Here is an 18942-nt window from a genome sequence, read left to right as displayed (position 1 = left end):
TTGGCAACTGTTCATGCACCCCCTCCAGTGTGCTTCACAGATGAGGTGGTATGCTGTACATCTTGGGCAGATCCTTTTTCTTAAAACATTCCTCTTGGTATAAGACTGTTTTCCAGACCCCTGCAGGCTTTGTTTTGCAAACTGTAACCTGACCATCCTTTTTGAGGATAACTAGTGGTTTGCACCTTGCAGTTTAGCCTCTGTAGTTTGGTTGGTGATGTATTCTGTGGAAAGTAGTCTCAGACACATACCTCCTGGAGAGTGTTCCTGTTTTGTTTTTTTCTTAATTATGGTGAGCATTCTTCAGTCATCCACTGTAGAGGTCTTCCTTGGCCTATCTGCCTGTTTGCGATTGCTGAGCTCACCAGTGCTCACTTTCTTTATTTTTAATGATGTTACAAACTGTTGATTTTGCTAAGTCTAAGGTTTTGGTGATGTTCCAATAAGCCAATTTTCCAATACTTTTGGTACCCTGAAATAGAGGTACTATGTATAACCTCTATGTTTAACCTCATAGTAATTGTTTGATTTCAAATACAAACTGTTGGAGTATAGAGGTAAAAGAAGACAAAAAGCTTATTTTTTCCAATACTTATGGAGGGCACTGTATTAGTACTGTTGTTTGATTGGTTGTTTTGTTACATTGGAAACAAGGAAATTTCTTTTCGTACCCCGTGAGTAATGTAGGCCAATAGTTTACAGTTGGTTCTTGGCATGCGCAGAGCACTGTTGCACTGGAAGTGAAGTAAAGTGGTCCATTCCTGGAGCTTAGTATCCCTATAAAGTTATAGGCTTATACATTACTGTTGATGACAAATAATTCATAGCTGAGTATCATTAGTGGGACAGTGAAGCATCTTTTTCTTTTTCAGCTTCACACTCCAAAAGTTTGGACCTGAAATCAAACAATTACTATTCATGTACATATTGGTTTCACCATTCATAAATTACAACACTTTTAAAGCATAGTCCCCTTATTTTAGGGTACCCAAGAGTGATGGGACAATTGACTTGACAGGTGTTGTGTTACATCACGTCATTTGTGCAGTTATAAGACAGCTCTCGATGTCTAGTATTGATCCTAGGCTTTGCATTTGGAGTCTGTCAACATGAGGACCAAAGAGACAGAGACAAAGCTTGACTACATCAATTACAAGCCACTAAGAGAACTTCATGTGACCTAAACTATAGGTCATACATTTTTTTTTTTAAATAATTATGGAGGTTCCATGGCTAGATGTGATGAGAAGCTTATGCATTTGAAATATGTGACCCAAGTATGTGGTAGAAATTAGTATTGCTTTAATAAAAACTTTATTATAAGATAGTATATATGTCAAGGGTTTTATTTGATAGTTATTGGATAAAACAGCAGAAACTGGAATGTAAAGAACTCTGGCTTGGCTTGTGTCAGATATGGGCTATTGTGGGTCACTAGGTCACCATAAGGACCAAAATGGCAATGAACCATTTCGACCAAAATCAGTCTGTCACTCCTCAGTCTCGCCCATTCACAATCAGCCATAAAGAACAGAAGGATATACACTAAGTACAGTATGGGCTTGACATCATGACCTCCATATCACACAGATGCATGTACTTCATTCCACACCATAGGGGGGCCACAAGGAAAAGCAATGACTGCATGAGCTCATCTGTTCCACCATCACAATAACTAATTTGCAATTGTTAGGTCTCCTGCTTCATCAATATATTTTACAATAGGGGAAACCTGCGGCGTAGATATAGCATCCATAGAGGCACACACAGTTAAAACATTAAGGTATGTCTCCTTCATTGGTCAGGGCTACAGCATGACTGGATAGGGCACATGTCAGGTCACACGTCACAGTGTACTTCAGCCATTTCAACACAATGCCACTTCAAACGGTTAAGAGCTGCATGCAGGAGCGTAAAAGAGAAAAACACTGTAGAGGAACCCCACGAGGGGAAACTTTTCAAAGAAACATATTTTCAACATACAGAATCAGCTAACATTGGCATCTCAACCATTGCTGAAAAAAAAAAAAAAAAAAAAAAGATTTGTGTTAGCAGTTTGGAGCCACCAAGCGGATCAGCTAACTTTCTTAGTGGTTGGCCATGCCACTTGTAAATTGGAGTCACAGTTAATACATGATATTGTGAGTGGTTTTAGGGCTGAGTGGACAGCCATTGACAGTACTGAATTGCCATTGACAAAAACATGTTAATGGCTCTATTAAAACTTCATTTGAGTAACTGGCATTGTCCAATAGAATGGAATAAATGAATAATTAGAAAGGTGGAATATTAGAAACAGAATGTGTGTGAATATAAAAAAACATAATACTGCTTATACATATATATATATATGTGTATATATATATGTATAACTCGAAATCCAAAGTAGGAGTGAAATAACCTAAGATAGTGGCAAACAGTATGGGACAAGGACCAATATCTCCCTAATTTTTCACTCCCGCTTCTGCAATCCTCCGCCCCTCTCTGGTCAAGTTCAAATAACAGCTCCAAAACCTAAAGGGGAAAAGAAAGACATAGAGTATATTAGCGCTTGGGTTTTGTACAATGAAATGAAGTGACTTCAAAATAAGCAATAATCCAAGCATCTCTGAAATGTACAACATTTACAAACTACAGTGCATAGACATGTTTTCATCGCAGTTGCTCTGTTTTTGTGACATACAGTATAGTATAGGGTGGTGCTGGTCTTACCGAGGGTTTCACACGTGCTGTCCATCTCCATCGCCATCATGCTTCTGCATCTGAGCCTGCATCTTGGCAATCATCTCCTGCATCCGTCTCAGCTGCACAGGAGATAGTCAGAGGACATGGTCAGCATCACATTTGACACCACGTCTGTTACTATAGCTCTTCCATTCAAAGGTCATAGGAATCTCCAGTACTCTGGCACACTGTCCTGCTGGTTTTTGTTTCTCACTGGTAGTTAATTACTCAGACAGTGAACACAACCCTGGTTTTAAAAATCTAAATTAGTCGACGAAAATAAGCATACCAGCAGCCCAGACGACTGGTGTTACCTATTTCTGACAATGGAGTCTATTCTCATTTCTTTGCACACCACCTTACACACGCAGCTTTACACATCAAATGTACATGCGGAGCTCCAGCGCATATTCTAATGTCAGCCCAGTATGCACCATTAAGACAACTGTGCGTTTGGGGTGGAGAGAGGGATGGGGTGTGTCATGAATATGATAGATACACGCATTTTACACGCAAAACCTCCATGTTCCCTGCACGCTGGAGAGGCTGCATCCAGCAACACTATTGTCAGGGAGTCGCAGTTGCTATTCAAGAGCCTAAATGTCTATCATTTCAAATGTATCATCATTATTGCTTACTAATTAGAATGAATGGCCTCGCTGATGGGGGGAATCCGGTCCTAGAATAACATAATACATACAGTTCAAAGTTGTATTGTCATAACTGTAGTTAGAGTCTGTCTATGACAGTATGATTCAATTCTTACTCGCAAGCCCTCCTCTTCGCAATAAAACACCAGAGGTGTACTATATTGTGGATATTGGAACTGCTGTGTTGCGGTCACTGAGGCACAGCCGACTGAAGTCAATTACAAATGTTACAATCTTTGCAAACACTTGTAGTGCTCCATGACAATTCTGACAGACAGCATACCGTGGCAATGTTTCCACCACTGATTTCGCAACACACTATAAGCACCATGGACAGCGGTCATGAATGATTGATAGCACTATGGACGAAACATTATTTTGCAAGCAAAAGCATATACACTGCCCTGCGTAATTAATGGGACAGTGAAGCATGTTTTCTCCTTCTGGCTCTATACTCCAAATCTTTGGATTAGAAATCAAACAATTACTGTGAGGTTAAAGTAGAGATTCTCAGCTTTTATTTGAGGGTATTTGTTTTACCATTTAGAAATCACAACAGTTTCTATACATAGTCCCCTTATTTCAGGGTACCAAAAGTAATGGGACAATTGGCTTGACAGGTGTTTCTGGTAAGTCAGGAGTGTTCCCTCACATCACTTGTGCTGGCATAAGAGAGCTGTCAATGTCTAGTATTGATTCTAGGCTTTGCGTTTGCTTTTGGAGTCTGCTATGTGTGTCAGTCAACATGAGGACCAAAGAGGTGTCAATGAAAGCCAAAACCTTTCGCTTGCCAAAATCAACAGTTTGGAACATCTTCTACAGTGGATGACCGAAGAATGTTCACCATAATTAAGAAAACCCCCAAAACAACTGTCCCACATATCAGGAACACTATCCAGGAGGTAGGCGTGAATGTGTCAAAGACTACCATCTGCAGAATACAATCACCAGCCAAACTACAGTGGCTTCACTGCAAGGTGCAAACCACTAGTTATCCTAAAAAAAGGATGGTCGGGTTACCGTTTGCTAAAAAGTACCTACAAAGCTTGCAGAGGTCTGGAAAAAGGTCTTGTGGACAGATAAGATGAATGTTATCATGTACCAGAGTGATTGCAAGTGGGAAGTTTGGAGAAAAAAGGATCTGCCCAAGATTTACAGCCAGCGGTGTTATGGTTTGTCAGTTTTAGTGGCAGCTATACATATCTAAAAACTGTCCCATTACTTACACTTACCTTTCTGTGCCCTTAAATAGTATCAGTGAAATCGATGCAATTATTTTTATTTAAATGATAGAGAGGGCACAAACATGTCACACTGCTTTGAAGATCCCCCTCAAGCACAATTAATTGCCACATTAGAAGATTCTCACATCGCAAACGTGATGCATGCAGGTCAAGTTGTAAACAGAGGGCAGGGCAGAAAGGGAGGGGCATCACGAGCGGCTCAGATGGTGCTACAGGGAACACATTAGGAGGGACGATGTAAACACTGTCCCTAGTGTTTACTTCCTGTGACCCCAGAATCGCAATCGAGTGATGAGATTCTTGGTTCCGAGATTAGGGTTTATAGTATGAATGTCCTATTGTGGAAAAGAAGTGAGAGGGCATGAAATGTAAGTATCCTACCTCAGCCTCCTTCTCCTGCAGGATCATATCCTTGTCCATTTCCTCTGGCTCCGGTCCCTTCCTGGAATATGGACACAGGTTAGGTGAGTGTGGCTCATCTGGGGCTAAATACTTAATTATAAAGGGATATTTACCAAAAGAACGGCCACTGAAAATCGCAAACATTAAAGGCTCTCAACTACAAAGTATGTTTTTGTGCAACTAGATGACATCACAATATTTAAAAAGCATTACATTGACAGAATCAGCAGAGAGATAGGGTGGGAAGAGAACCCCACAATGCATGAGGGGGCCCTGAGAGGCAGTTTAGTAAACCCCTGATATGGGGTTGAATGTGTGGTGTTGTAACTTATCATTCAAGCAGACAGGAGGAAAAAGCAACATGTAGAAAGTAGAGTCGGGAGAGGGTGCAAGTTAGTGGATGTGAGAGAAAACAGATTGGGGGGGAGAAAGGTGGAGATTTGAGAGTGATAGTTAAGCTGCAGAAGAAAGAGCAAAGCAGCAAGTGCAAGGGAGACAGTGATACCTCCCCCTTTGATAACGGGAACCTCCAATGGGCCACTCAGGGATTAGACAGACCAGGCCAGACCAGGCCAGACCAGCCTGTTTAGGCAGATGACAAGCCAATGGGAAGGCAGTAAGATCACTCCCTTCTCCTGGATTGGTGTTACTTAGAGGAGGGTCTCAAAGAATCTTATAGATCTACAATCCCAGGGTTTAATACCCCTACTATACATGCCAAACAGTAGCCAAAATACCCCCTTCCAACATATAGCCAGTACACCCAGCATACTATTAACCAGACTATCCTAGTTAAATCCTAACACACTACAGCCCACTATAACACTTACCCACAATCAAGGCCAATTCGTTTTTGAACGGACAAGCAAAATGATGAGTAAAGCCACTGTAATTATTGTAGTTTTCAACAACATGATGTCTGTTACCATTCACACAATACCTTTTGGAGTTCTCCACATCATCCCTAAACAAGTGTATGGCTCTTTGAGACAAGTTATTAAGTTAATGTCTTTCTCAACGTTATATTCTGTTTTGTTCAGCTGAGTAGCATTCTTAGCCTCTTGGTGGCTTTAGGCTGTATTACAGCATGAGGTTTCAGGGGGAGGTGCAGAAAGGCAGGCAGACAGACAGGTACGTACGCAGGAGAGAGAGGCAGAACGTAACCATGGTAGGACAACCTGCCGCCCCTTTTGAGGCGTTCTGAACGGAAGTTCTCGTAGTGCAGGTCCTGGGTAACCTCCTGTAGGTCTTGCATGTGGGTGCTGTGGAAGTAGGGGGACAGGTGTAAAATCAACCAACACATATCCAATCCTCTCAGATATACAGTGCGCCAAGGGGCTACGGGCAAAGGGTTCATTTGAGATTCAGGGCACAGCATGTTCGACATAGATCTCTAGCCTCTCTGACCCCATTACTGTTATCACTCTCTCTCCAAGAGACTCACATCAGCATGGTGCGCAGCTTGAGGAAGTCGTTGTGCTCCGGGTTCTCCACCTCCACCACGCCCCAGGGGTACAGACGACCCCTCACCTTCTTCCCCTTGGCCTCGATCTGCTGGTTGGAGCCCACCACTGCAAAGGGGATACTGGCCTGAGGGGAGGGAGTGGTACAGAACTAATAGTTGGAACAGGTACCATGTTGGTGATTGTAATTGTGGTATATAATTGTAAGCGTTGTCGTGAGGTTACATAATCAATATCAATTGTCCCTTTTCCTGTGTATGTCTGTATGTGTGGGAAACTAGTTATGGAATTTAGAATCTTTGTATGGGGAATGAAAGTAGTGTACAGAAAGAAGCCATGACTTACTTTTAGAATCCTGGTCTGCTCCTTGAAGTCTTCATCCTCATCAGACTCAGCGTCAGGGAGGTGGTAGATCTTAATGCCGTGCTCATCAATCTCATCCAAAATCTACAGTCCAACACAGAAACAAAACATCATAAGGCGGTACACTTCAACATCTCTTTAACAGTATCCTTTGAATTTAATGGATATTATTGATCAAGATAAATTAAGAAAAAATAGGTTTGCAGCCGAAGACAACCAAGCAACAGACACACACGGTGTAGTGTTGCATAAGTATCATAAGCAAGTATATTACATCAGTCATGTGAGCCTAATTAATCTGACTGCTCTCCAAACTTAGCTTAGTTTTGAGAGACGAGAGGATGAGTTCTAGGTGACACCTACCCTGCGCTTGAGCCTCTCCCTCTCTCTCAAGGTGAGTGTGTCAGCCTTGGCAATAACAGGGACCACGTTGACTTTGTTGTGGATGGCCTTCATGAACTGCACGTCCAGAGGCTTCAGGCTGTATGAGAGACATGAGAGATAGAGAGAATATAAGTACAGGGCAGACCACATTGCAGCACTGATGTATGAAATTGATATAAAACTTTAGGCACATCTTCAGACTCAGTACACTTGGGAGAAATTAAAACATATTGACATTGAGGGAGGAAGAGAAGTGGAGGGGGGCTCACCCATGGCCCAATGGGGAGATGAAGTAGAAGCAGCAGTGCACACGGTTGTCCACAATGTGCCTGCGGTTCAGGCCGCTCTCGTCATGGAGATAGCGTTCAAACTGGTCGTCGATGTAAGCAATGATGGTGCTGAAACTGGGTGTGTGGAGCAGAGAGGAACTTGTACATTATATTGTTGTAATTCATGGAGTAATGTTCATATATATTCTTTAATAATCAACTTTACTATAACTGTAAATAACTTTAACTGTATTCCTGACTAAAATGTAAATCTCTATGCATGGACATATTTAGGGGGGAAATGGTGTACCAGTCTTGGCTGTTGATGGCGTCACCATATCCGGGCGTGTCCACTACAGTGAGGCGGAGCTTCACCCCTCGCTCCTCGATCTCCACCGTTGAAGCCTCAATCTGAACCGTGCGCTCAATCTTCTCTGTGGACAGAGCAAAGGAGGTCTTTAATGACTCCTATTGGGTTGCTTTGTAAGTGATGAGATTTAAATCACCAGCCTTGGAATGTGTGTGTGTGTTGGTTCAGTGAGAATAATGCTGCTTTTCTAATATGCCCAATACACCTGACATTATTGCTTTGAATGAAAGCCAAATAGGTGACCATGATAGAAATAGGCTGCTCATTCGATCCAATCAGCTGACACGATATTGCTCTGTGTCAGCCGTTATGGGAAGCTTTGTGGAGTGGTGAAGACTGGTGGCTTTTTGTTTACATAACTCCAAGCATCTGTATGACCCTTGATATATTTTGGGTTCTTTAAATGTTGAACCAAAAAAAGTATTCAAAATGTGTGTGCTGCATACCTGCTGCTCCAGGGATGACTCTCTCTGGGTAGAGGTCAGTGAGGAACAAGCTGTTGATAAGGGTGGACTTCCCTAGGCCAGACTCACCTAAGGAGAAGACATGGAATGATCAGTATATCCCCCATTCTTTTACTGACAAGCCAATATAAATAAGACTTCTGCAGCCACCAGGCAAAACAGACAACAATAGCCCTGTAGCTGGGCACATATCAGTTAGCTAGACTTGATTCTGCAAGCTGTGTCTTTTTGTTTGTTTGTTATTTAACCTTTTTAAAACCAAGCACACACACAATACAAAAAACAAACATATGAATAAAATAATCGAGGATAGTACATAATAAATCAATGACTTATTTCCATTGTGGTTTTCACATGACACACATTAGCTAGACTACACGTTTGGGGAAACACATTAACCTGGCGCTTAAATTAGATTTTTCTACAGGTCACACACACTCCATCCTCAGACCTAAATGCTCAAAGAAGCCCTCCTGAAATATTCCAGCAGCAGAAGTAGCAGACCCTGTCCAGAGTGAGGTTAGCCCTGAGGCCCACAGGCCACATTCCACTGCGAGTTATTTTAAGGCAGAGGGATGAGTGTACAATAGCCCCTCCTCCCCACCCCCCAACATAGAAAAGAGCCAGAGGACTCACTCCATATGTTTACACAGAGACTGTACTAAGCAGCTGGACTAACCCTCTATGACCCCCCCCCCCCACACACACACACACACACACCACAGGAAGTAAAGGAGATGGTTATAGATGCATGTTTAGGAGAGGATATGAACTATAAAAACAGTTAGGAGAGGCTATGGGAAGAGGAAACTTCCCATAGGGCAGTCTTCAAAGTCGCATTCCATTCTGCCAAAAATAAGCCATTGATATCAAAAGAGCTGAGCAGTGAGCACAACTAAAGTAGTATGACATATTTCTAGTCTAATATGCTAATGTGTCTGTATATATGGTCCTCTCTACAGAAAAACTATCCTCTCACTCAAAAGGAAACACATACCTCAAAAGTTTGTGCTTACTGCCATCACATTCCTAAAATGCTTACAATCTGACATGGGGACTTGAAAATCATCATTTTGGCACAGGCTTCCTCTCCAACGCCAAAAACATCATCTTGACTGACACAGAGAAGGAATGGCTATGAGAAAATGCCTCATACAACACTCACCAACCACCATGAGGGTGAACTCAAAGCCCTTTTTGACAGACTTGCGGTGCACCTGGTTGGGCAGGTTAGCAAAGCCCACGTATCCCGGGGTCTCTGGGTTGGTGAACTGGCCCTGCTGTAAACATACGAGAAAGGAGTACATGAAAAATCAAGTAATTTAACTTAAAAATACTGTAATTTTCTGATATATTTGCAGATGCATAGCTTTTGACACTGACAAGAAAAATTACAACCAGTTATACTGAGATAGCATCTGTTCAAGGATGTTTTGGTGAGGCAATGTTCACTGGTCGACTATCCTATTTGTAAAGCCCATTCAATCCTGCATTCCAGTGTTTACGACCCCACAGCACACAGACTAAGGAAGGCTGTGCAAAGACTGACTTTTCAACAATGGCACTTGAAGACAGTAGCACCGATCACAGGTCCACAATATTTTTGTAATTATTCAAAGAGAATTTCAAAATAATAAGATTATCAGTATTTAGGCCAACTAATGTGTATGACTAGAACCTAGGGCCTAGAGGCATTGATTAAACTCAGGTTAAGACACAACAGTGAGTCATGGGGGAAGCAGCTTCCAAAGAGGCTGTGCATTCTGCCATTGAGTCCATCTCTGACACTAAAACAAAAAAGACGACACACAATATTTGCAGCTGTAATGTGTATCTTTCTGAAAAAAGACACTTATGATCCAACAGTTTAGTCGTTATTATCAATACTGATTTGACGAGGATTATTTTTGTAATGCCATGGGGATGATCTCCCTCTAAGGAGCCTATTCATCAAATCAATCATTCAGAAGAACGTGATATAATTGAATTAAAATGAGCTTAGAGGAAACAAATCCCCTCTTATCATTCTGGTAAACTTACCTTCATTTTTTCAGCCTGAGACATTTTGCGCTCTTTCAACCTACTACAGAACAGATGACATTAAAAAAAGGCTAAATCATATTCAACAAAACACTTAAATACCAGTACAAGCCAATTTTAAGAGATCCTGTTCAAAATGGAGGCAACTTATGATGAGGGCCTGTGAAAGACAGGAAGTCTGCTCTCTGCTCAGAATGACTTTTTTGGTCTCACCACAAAAAAACTGACAGCCTTTTTCACGTACACACAGCAAGGCTATGTATTCAAGCTGGTTTACTGTTCTAACCTGCAAGCAATTTCTCCCTACACAGTTCATAGAATACATTTGACCTTATCAGAGCAGTAAGTCAGCTGAGAGCATGATCAGCAGTAAGTCAACTGAGAGCATGATAGCCGGCTTTAACTAGCTACTACTACTGTACTGTAAGTGGTTCAGATAAATTGGTGAGTTCAGCAGGGATTAAATAAACAGAGGCTTATTTGCTCTTTGCCCTATATGAAGTCTAATGCTGTTAGTGGAAACTGCTACTCAAACACCCGGAATACACCACAGTTGCAACTAATGGTGTGTGAATAAAGTACTGCACTGAAGTAGCTAGACATATATATATATATGAGAGAGAGAGAGCGAGAGAGAGTTATAATAAGTTACCTGTCTTGATAGTCTCGCTAGACTAGTTAAGTTAGCTAGCCACAAACAATGATTTGAGGAAGAGAGCGGGCCTTTTCCACCGTCTCTTAAGAGTTAGCTAGCAAGCTAGCTCACAACCTACTGGCTACATTGAAAATCACTGGGAGACAGTGTATATCAAACCGTGCTAACTAAACATGAAAAGTCCTGGGTAAAATGGAGATGTATCTATTGGCAGACTTTTAATATCACAACATCATTCTTATACAAATCTCTCGCTTGCTAGTAGTGAGCTAAGCTAATGTTACTCTGTGAATGCGACAGGAAGTCCCCAGGCAAAGTCTCTCGTTCACAACGAAACGATGAAATAGTACATAGATATGGTTTGCTAATAACCAGTGAATAACATGTTTACCTTTTCGATTGTCAGTGAGAGAATTTCGTGTGGTTCTGGAAGTTGGGCTGGACTGGCGGACACCTAAAATTCCTGAGATTCCGGTGCGCACCGAACAGCTTCTTCAGGGACCAGAATGCACTGGGCGCTAACGGTCCCCTCCGGCAGAGAGGGATATGCGCGTTAATTAGTCACTGGATAAGCGAACCTGGCAGTCGATGGTCCTCTTGCAGAATCTTCCCAAAACTCAGCAGTATCATCATCATCATCATGAGCTATTTGTATCTATTTATTGGTAACAATAACATTGCTTGCAATCAAAAACATAAAGGATTAACATAATCATTACATTTTTACATAATCATCATCATCTTTTTCATCGACAACTTTAAAATGAATAAGTGACCATTCTGAGATATTGGACATCGATATGATCAGATCAATGGCCTTTGCTTTGAACTTTTTATGAATCAGAGCCTACTGTCAATCAACCCAGTGTGGGCACTGGGCAGGGAAATCCGTCCCTGCACATGCACTTCACCTAATGAGGGTGGGATTGAACTTGAATAGAGTACGTTTTTTATAAATGGAGAAAGTAAATTGTGTGTTGTTGCGTCGAAATGTGAAGGATGAGCCCACGGCACGATGTCATGTCACGTTGTGTCTAACCTCTAGATCCATCGTGCAATTGTCACACAACTGTGCGATTCTCGTCGCGGGTATATTTCCTCAACTTTTCTTTTTGCATGCCTAACACATATGGGTATGTACAATCAATATTTGGATACAACATTGTAGCTAACACGAAAATGTCTCAATATGACTTGCCTGGCTGGCATTGGCTAATGCTCAAGGTTGCATGCTGAATTTGCAAATTCACTTCAACCAGCGCCAATAACTAACCAGCGCCAACAACTTCATATATATTTTGACGAGTAACTAAGGGAGATGGAGAGGTTGCCATTGTGCTTATCGTTTCACTAGATACTCATCCAAGCAGGCATTAACTACCATCATACATTTGGTACAAGTAGCTTACATTCTGCTGCAGTTTGTGTGGCTCGTTGGTCTAGGGGTATGATTCTCGCTTTGGGTGCGAGAGGTCCCGGGTTCAAATCCCGGACGAGCCCTCCCTTTTTTCCCCCCATCATATCTCACCTATCCAACCTATTGGTCGTACTTACGACGTGTGTGACTCGGACTATCTCATAAATATTCCTGTAAAATGTGGTGCTAGGTTATTTTACGCTATCAGGTAAATAGTATTGATGTTGTATTACAGTCTATGACAGTTATACTGATCTCTTGTGGCCTTCTTCAGTACTACTATAATACAGTACTGTCGTGCTGTGGAATGCTGACTGGTCCTCCTTGCATGGCATTTTATTGTCTGCACTACTTTCCTTTTGATTTGTCTTGGTGTGACTTTCTCGTGTTATTGCCCCTCCACCCATATTGTCAGTATTATCGTCATATGTCTTAACTAGCTCCTGTCATCTCCAGTTGCACCACACTTAACAACGCTTGAAAATGCATTAGACTAAAATGAAAGACAACCCTGATACACATAATGAGACACAGACAGAGGGGTGAAGTATTGCTTAAAAGATGGATTAGATTCTCCATCTCCAGTATCACCTGACACTATTAAAAAGAGTGTCTCTGTGATCTTTTGCCTGTGAAGTGCTGAATGTTACCAGTTATCAGCCCTGGAACCAAATCCACCTCTCTACACTCTGTCACTGCCAATCTCCTGCTTTAGGAGGAGCTGCATCCACAAGTCTGTCCTCTTCCCTGTTGGAGTTTATCTATGCACTCTGTTGTCACAGTGTCTCCAACTCCCTCCCCTCTGGCTCAGGATGGTGCTTAACATGAAGACGGGCCAATCTCGGTAAATACAAATCTCTCTTTACTGTCACAGTGAGCATATCATAGCTGGGGGGGGGGGGGGGGGGGGGTGACGACGACAACACTATTTTCATTATATCATAAGCCTCTTAGAGGCGCCACACTGTCATTTTCGGAGGCCATATTATTAACTGGTATGGATATCGTCTGCATTTAAAGTGCCTCATCTCATACATGGCACAAGAATTCCTGTTCTGCTCAGAGTACGAAAGGGCTAATAATTCCAGGCATTTACCTGGCTACTTAGCCTATGTAATCCTCAAAGAGGAGCCTCACCTCTAAGGGGGGAGAGTCAGTCTGTTTAAGGGGAGAGTCGCGGAGGAGAGGGGTAGAGCTGTCAAGCTGAGGCAGGTACCCTGGTGGGCAGACTGTTTCTGATCTCCCCTGTGCCCTAAAGAAGATCGATGATAGATTTTATTCTTCAGAGTCTTTCATCCTCGCCTATACTGTATATGAACACACACAATAATTTGAGAAATCCTTCTGTTTCAAATATATTTTTCTCTGGAACTCTGGGAAAAAGTAAACGTCTTCATATGTCTCTTGTTTCTTCCCTCTCCCCACTCCTCTTAAAAAAAAACACATCTTGCAACAACCATTTCAGCTTTATCAGCTGAAAACACACACTGCTCCCCTGCTGAACTGGTGATAATATCCTCATTTGCATACAGTAAAAGCTAGCCTATAATCGGGGCGTCTAGTACCTGGAGGTATTTATGATTTTCCTCTGCAAAAAACACAACAGCTGATCCCTCAAGTGATCACCATCTATAACTGACATCAGTTTTTGATTCCTTCATAATGGTAATAATGGAGTTATGAACCTCTGTCATACCCCTTCAGCAGATAATTAATCCAACAAAAAACGTTCTGCATGTGACAGACTAGTGAGAGACACTGTTCCTTCTTAGCTCTGCTTCTGGAGTGCCCTGTTTCATTGTCAAATTTAGTCGTTCATAAATTGGGAGGTAGGACTACAGTTAAGGATGCCTGATCACAAAATTGATTGCAGTGATACAGAGAAAGATTGACAGGAACATGATTTTATTCCCCATGTTGCTACCAAAACAGATGAGGTTGCATTGGGATGGATATAAAACAATGATGTCAGTTTTGCTAGTTAAAAGGTCATGAATTATGAACTGAATAATTAAACTAGACTCTGAATCTGCAGTAACCCTATCTTAGGAGCAATCTTACCCTCTCACTCTCACCATTTAATGTTAGCATTGCTATGCTTAGCCCACACCTTTTACTTTCAAGCAGCACTTAATTTACTGTAGGATATTTGAAATCTCTAGCCTGCATGACGCTGAGCCGCTGACAAATGCCTGGTTGCAAATGTATCTCATTGACTGCTGACTCTGTACTATTATAGGCTTTTAGATAGGCCTCCACTGTAATATGGCCTTCAGGTTTATCCTGAGATGTTGGAAGTGTATTAATTTAGCTGGGCCACAAGAGCATGCAGGGGTAGAGCTCTCAACCCCCTCAGGATTGGAACTGTCTGCCACAGAGCCAAAGCATATTCCACCATCAATGTGTCAGGGGGAAAGCTATTAAAACCGCTTTACTTTTCCTAAGTATCATGAGAATAAGCACACGATTTAGTGAAATCCCCCTGGAGCTTGGAAATCTGGGGGATTTTCCCACTGAAATGTTTCCTAATGTACTGCTCAGAAGTGTCAAAAACTTTGTTTTTTTCATACCCAGAAGTTGCGCATTTTCTGGGATTTCTGTGTATTTATGGCTAGCTGAAATTACAACATTTGAAGTGAGGGTGTTGCTGAACTTTCTATACACTCAAGCGAGATTTCTTTTTAATTTACTGTACATTTTTTCCTCAATTACAGTTAATAAACAGGTTTTTGAAAACATTCTTTCTCCATGTTATTTCATGTTCATTTGTGATGTGAGAGTGAATTAATATTTTCCAAAGGAAATAAAAAATAGAACATTGAACAAACAGTTTAAATAAAGGTTAAGGAAGGAAAGAGATATTAACATAAAACACAGATGAAGACATTTTAATGTTCAGTTTTGTTTTTGGTGATTTATCCCATTGGCCTATTGAATAAACAGGTGTGGTTTGCACATGGTGGAAACCACTTAGTGAATCAGGTCCTCTGTCTTTTGACCAGTAAGTCTAGGTTTTCTACTGTATTGTGTGTCAATAATCAATTTTATCCCTGCACTCTTACCTGCCTGACCCTGGATAACCCAACAGTTAGGAACTGTGATAAAGAGAGAGGGACACCTACTGCAGTCTGAGTTGCCGGCAAAATGTCTTCTCTAATATAGACAGAGAGAGACAGACGTTGAAATTCATGTGGTCTATAAGCAGACTTGTAACATCATCAATTAAGACAAGTTATCCAGTTCTTGTGGCATGCCTAAACCATAGCACTCCCTCCGCCATGTTTCCCAGATGAGGTGAGAACTTTTTAGCAGACTTGACCTGACTTGTCCTTTTTGAGGATAACTCGTGGTTTGCGCCTTAATTATGGTGAACATTCTTCGGTCATCCACTGTCATAGTCTTCCTTGGCCTACCAGCCTATTTGCAATTGCTGAGCTCACCAGTGCTTTCTTTCTTTTTTCTTTTTTAATGGTGTTACAAACTGTTGATTTTGGTAAGGGTCTGGCTATGTTTTTTATTTTTCTGATATTTCAGCCTCTTAATGGCTTCCTTTACTTTCATTGATGTCTCTTTGGTCCTCATGGTGACAGACACCAATAGCAGACTCCAAAGGCAAATGCAAAGCCTAGAATCAATACTAGATATTGATAGCTCTCTTATGCCTGCACAAATGATGTAACGGAACACACCTGACTAACCAGAAACACCTGTCAAGCCAATTTTCTAATACTTTTGGTGCTCTGAAATAAGGGGACTACGTATAAAAAGGGTTGTAATTTCTAATTGGTGAAACCAATCTGAAAAAAGAAGAAGAACATTTAATTAAAGCTGAGAATTTCTACTTTTCTACCTAATAGTAATTGATTGATTTCAAAGTGTACAAGAGTATAGAGCTAAAATAAGACAAAATTCTTCCTCTTTCCAATACTTATGTACTTAACTGTACTAAAACTGTACTTTTAGTAAAAATGCCAAACGCAAACGTCAGGTGCACAAAAAGGAAAAGAGAAACAAAAAGGACAACATGAAATAATAACAGGCCAAATTTCAAAAGAGAGGTGATGGTGTAGTGGTTGAAGCAGCAGATCGTCATCACTGTTACACCATGGCAGATATATAATCAGCGATCACATCTATTGTAAATAGTGGGAGTAGTCAATATTTAGTCTCAAAAGAAAATTAACATGCAGGGCTTTTTTTTTTTTTTTTTTTTTTTTTATAACTTTTGGAGGAATTCTCTGTTTTTACCTCTGATTAACAGAAGTTGGGGCTCTGACCTCCAACTATCCCCCTGTTCTTTCTACCTTTTAATTTCCTTTCTCCCCCTGTCAATTTATATCTCAATTATGACTCCTTAATCCACCTGAGTGCACAGAGGACAGTTTTGACATAAGAAGAAAAGAGGACCAGTAGAGCCTGGAGGATAACCGGATTATGTTGGCCATTTTGTGCTGTTGGGCAGTTTTTCTTATTACCCAGGGTTTTTGTCATCTTTAGGTGGGAACACCATCCTTAAAGAACACAAACATTGACATACCAACAGACTCTACTAAAAACTACACATTTATCACTACCTTCAAATAAACCTCTCAGAGCTCTAAACTACCCTTTGAGGACAGCATGACTGAAGGAGTATTGTTATTAAACTCTCTTAAATATGCATGAGTATTGTCACATTTTGGGTTACACTATTGTTCATTATGATTCCATCTAAGTACAAAGAAGAACCAAGTTGTTATTCTGTGGAAGCAATCAGCTTCACTGCATGGTCAATGCCTCCTGTGTCTGAACTAAACCCACAGTAGATAACATGGCTGAAGGGGCACTGTGGATTCACTGACCCCTGCTGACAGACAGTTTATCCATCCAGCCTATGGAGAGGCCCAGCTTGGACCCCAAGATTCTTTCAAGTCGTTATCATCTCTCCGTCTGTCGCAGGACACACAGATCCTTTATGTCAAATGCTTTGCTTTTGAAGTGGTCGGCAGTGCTACTGGGCTAGCTAGACTATAAAAAGGCCCCCACTCTGGGCCCCTCTCCTTACCAACCATTCCCAACTCTGATCCACTGGTACCAGTCTATCTGCAGAAACATCCTCCTGTCATGGTAATAATCCATTTGTTACAAGCCCTATAGGACATTTTGGAGTGGCACAGGGGCTCCCACTTCTAAAGACACCAACCAACTCCATTCCCCTTAAAATTGTCTGCCTCCAGTTGTTAACAGTAATACATACCAAATCCCATAGCATAAGTGAGTATTGCATTTATAAATGCCCAAAGCTATTTTGATCTGGTGCAAACCTGGGTATTTAGATATTTTAGTTGCTGTATTGTAAGTATGCTGGCAATATATTACATACATAAATTAATGTAATTTAAATATGAAAAATAGCTTAAATGTTTATTTTTGTATTAGATAAGGGATAGTAATTAGTCATCTACAGATCAATGTAATCCTCCAAGACTTGTGAATTATGTCAGTGAATATTATTATTGATTTATGCATGGATGGCTGGGTCAGGTGAGTCACACATACACAAATACAGTAGCAAGTGTGTTCAGTCTATTAGTTCAGCCTGTCAACTTTGAAACAAAGTTTGTAGGTGAAGAAATCATAGATCACCACACATTGATGAAAAACTGCCAATGGCCCCTGGTGTGAGCATTGATTACTTTGTCTTATGATGACTGTTGGATAGATGATTCACTTACTTAAACAAATGTATTTGTTGTAAGTCGCTTTGGATAAAGGCGTCTGCTAAATGCCATAAATGTAAAATGTAAATGTAAAATGTTTCAGCTTTTTCTAATGTTCCTTCTGCTCTATATTTATTTATACAATATCAGATAGGCTAATGTATTTTGGGGGCTATCAGATAAATTGGCCTATGAACTACATTTTAAAAATGCATCTGACTTTAATGCTATCAAATAGAGTCCCTGTTTTTCTCTGGGCGCCAAACGTTGTCCACGGGAGACGAATGTGAGGGATTTCTCGCGTCCTTAAAAAACGCACTTTGCCTTCACAGGGATTTTGGGGAGGTTAGAGAAAGAGAAATATGGAAAGGTTTCCTCCTTGAAATTGTGGCTAATCTAATAGGTTACTTTTGAAGAAAAGATTGTAGGTCTATTGCTCTCGACTCCGATTGGCTTGGTGAGATGTGACAACTCTGTGATGTTGTCAGGTTGCGCGCAGACCTGCCCAGCACCATCCATACCTTTGAACTTGGCCGCATTTGGCTCCCATACACTAGTCTTCACTAGTGTGCTGCTCCTCTTTTTTGAAAAACACGCACGTTTTTGAACGGGAACATATGTATTTATTTTGTATTCTTTTTTGCATATTTCGATAGAACCAATAGAACCAATCTGTTTAAATTTAAATGACCTACTGTCCCTCTTGTGCTTCAATTTCCCCACCACATCAGAAGAGTATGAACAGTTGAAGAGGTGAATATCTTCAGTAACGTTTTTGGTTACCTTGCGCATTTAAAC

At 41.1% G+C, this 18942-nt stretch overlaps 1 protein-coding gene across 2 annotated transcripts; it reads right to left on the bottom strand.

The window, feature by feature from the left end:
* Positions 1-1295: 1295 nt before the first annotated feature.
* Positions 1296-11541, bottom strand: septin2 (septin 2). 2 transcript variants are annotated; one of them, XM_083668876.1, is made up of 13 exons: positions 11420-11541; positions 10374-10416; positions 9499-9613; positions 8316-8402; positions 7810-7933; positions 7500-7634; positions 7210-7327; positions 6829-6930; positions 6465-6610; positions 6199-6282; positions 5000-5060; positions 2713-2804; positions 1296-2514 (listed from the first exon to the last, which is right to left on the bottom strand). In XM_083668876.1, the coding sequence occupies exons 2-12, from the start codon at positions 10395-10397 to the stop codon at positions 2721-2723; spliced, it is 1080 nt and encodes a 359-aa protein (XP_083525002.1). In that variant the 5' UTR covers positions 10398-10416; positions 11420-11541; the 3' UTR covers positions 1296-2514; positions 2713-2720. The 2 variants fall into 2 exon arrangements, with proteins under 2 accessions (XP_083525002.1, XP_083525003.1); XM_083668877.1 differs by having other exon boundaries at positions 10374-10413; positions 11420-11528.
* Positions 11542-18942: the final 7401 nt, after the last annotated feature.

Source organism: Argentina silus (genome assembly GCF_951799395.1).
Source record: "Argentina silus genome assembly, chromosome: 1".
Classification (NCBI taxonomy): domain Eukaryota; kingdom Metazoa; phylum Chordata; class Actinopteri; order Argentiniformes; family Argentinidae; genus Argentina; species Argentina silus.
Note: the sequence above shows the minus strand (reverse complement) of the source record. Positions and strands in the feature narration are given on the sequence as shown.

What these genes read in the sequence shown, in the direction of transcription:
- septin2 (XM_083668876.1), bottom strand. Translation starts at nt 10,397, where the DNA reads ATGTCTCAGGCTGAAAAAATGAAG. An exon ending in GGGAGAGGCTCAAGCGCAGG is followed by an intron (nt 6,931 to 7,209) that starts GTAGGTGTCACC and finishes GTTGGACTGTAG; the next exon opens with ATTTTGGATGAGATTGATGA. An exon ending in AGCAGACCAGGATTCTAAAA is followed by an intron (nt 6,611 to 6,828) that starts GTAAGTCATGGC and finishes CCCTCCCCTCAG; the next exon opens with GCCAGTATCCCCTTTGCAGT.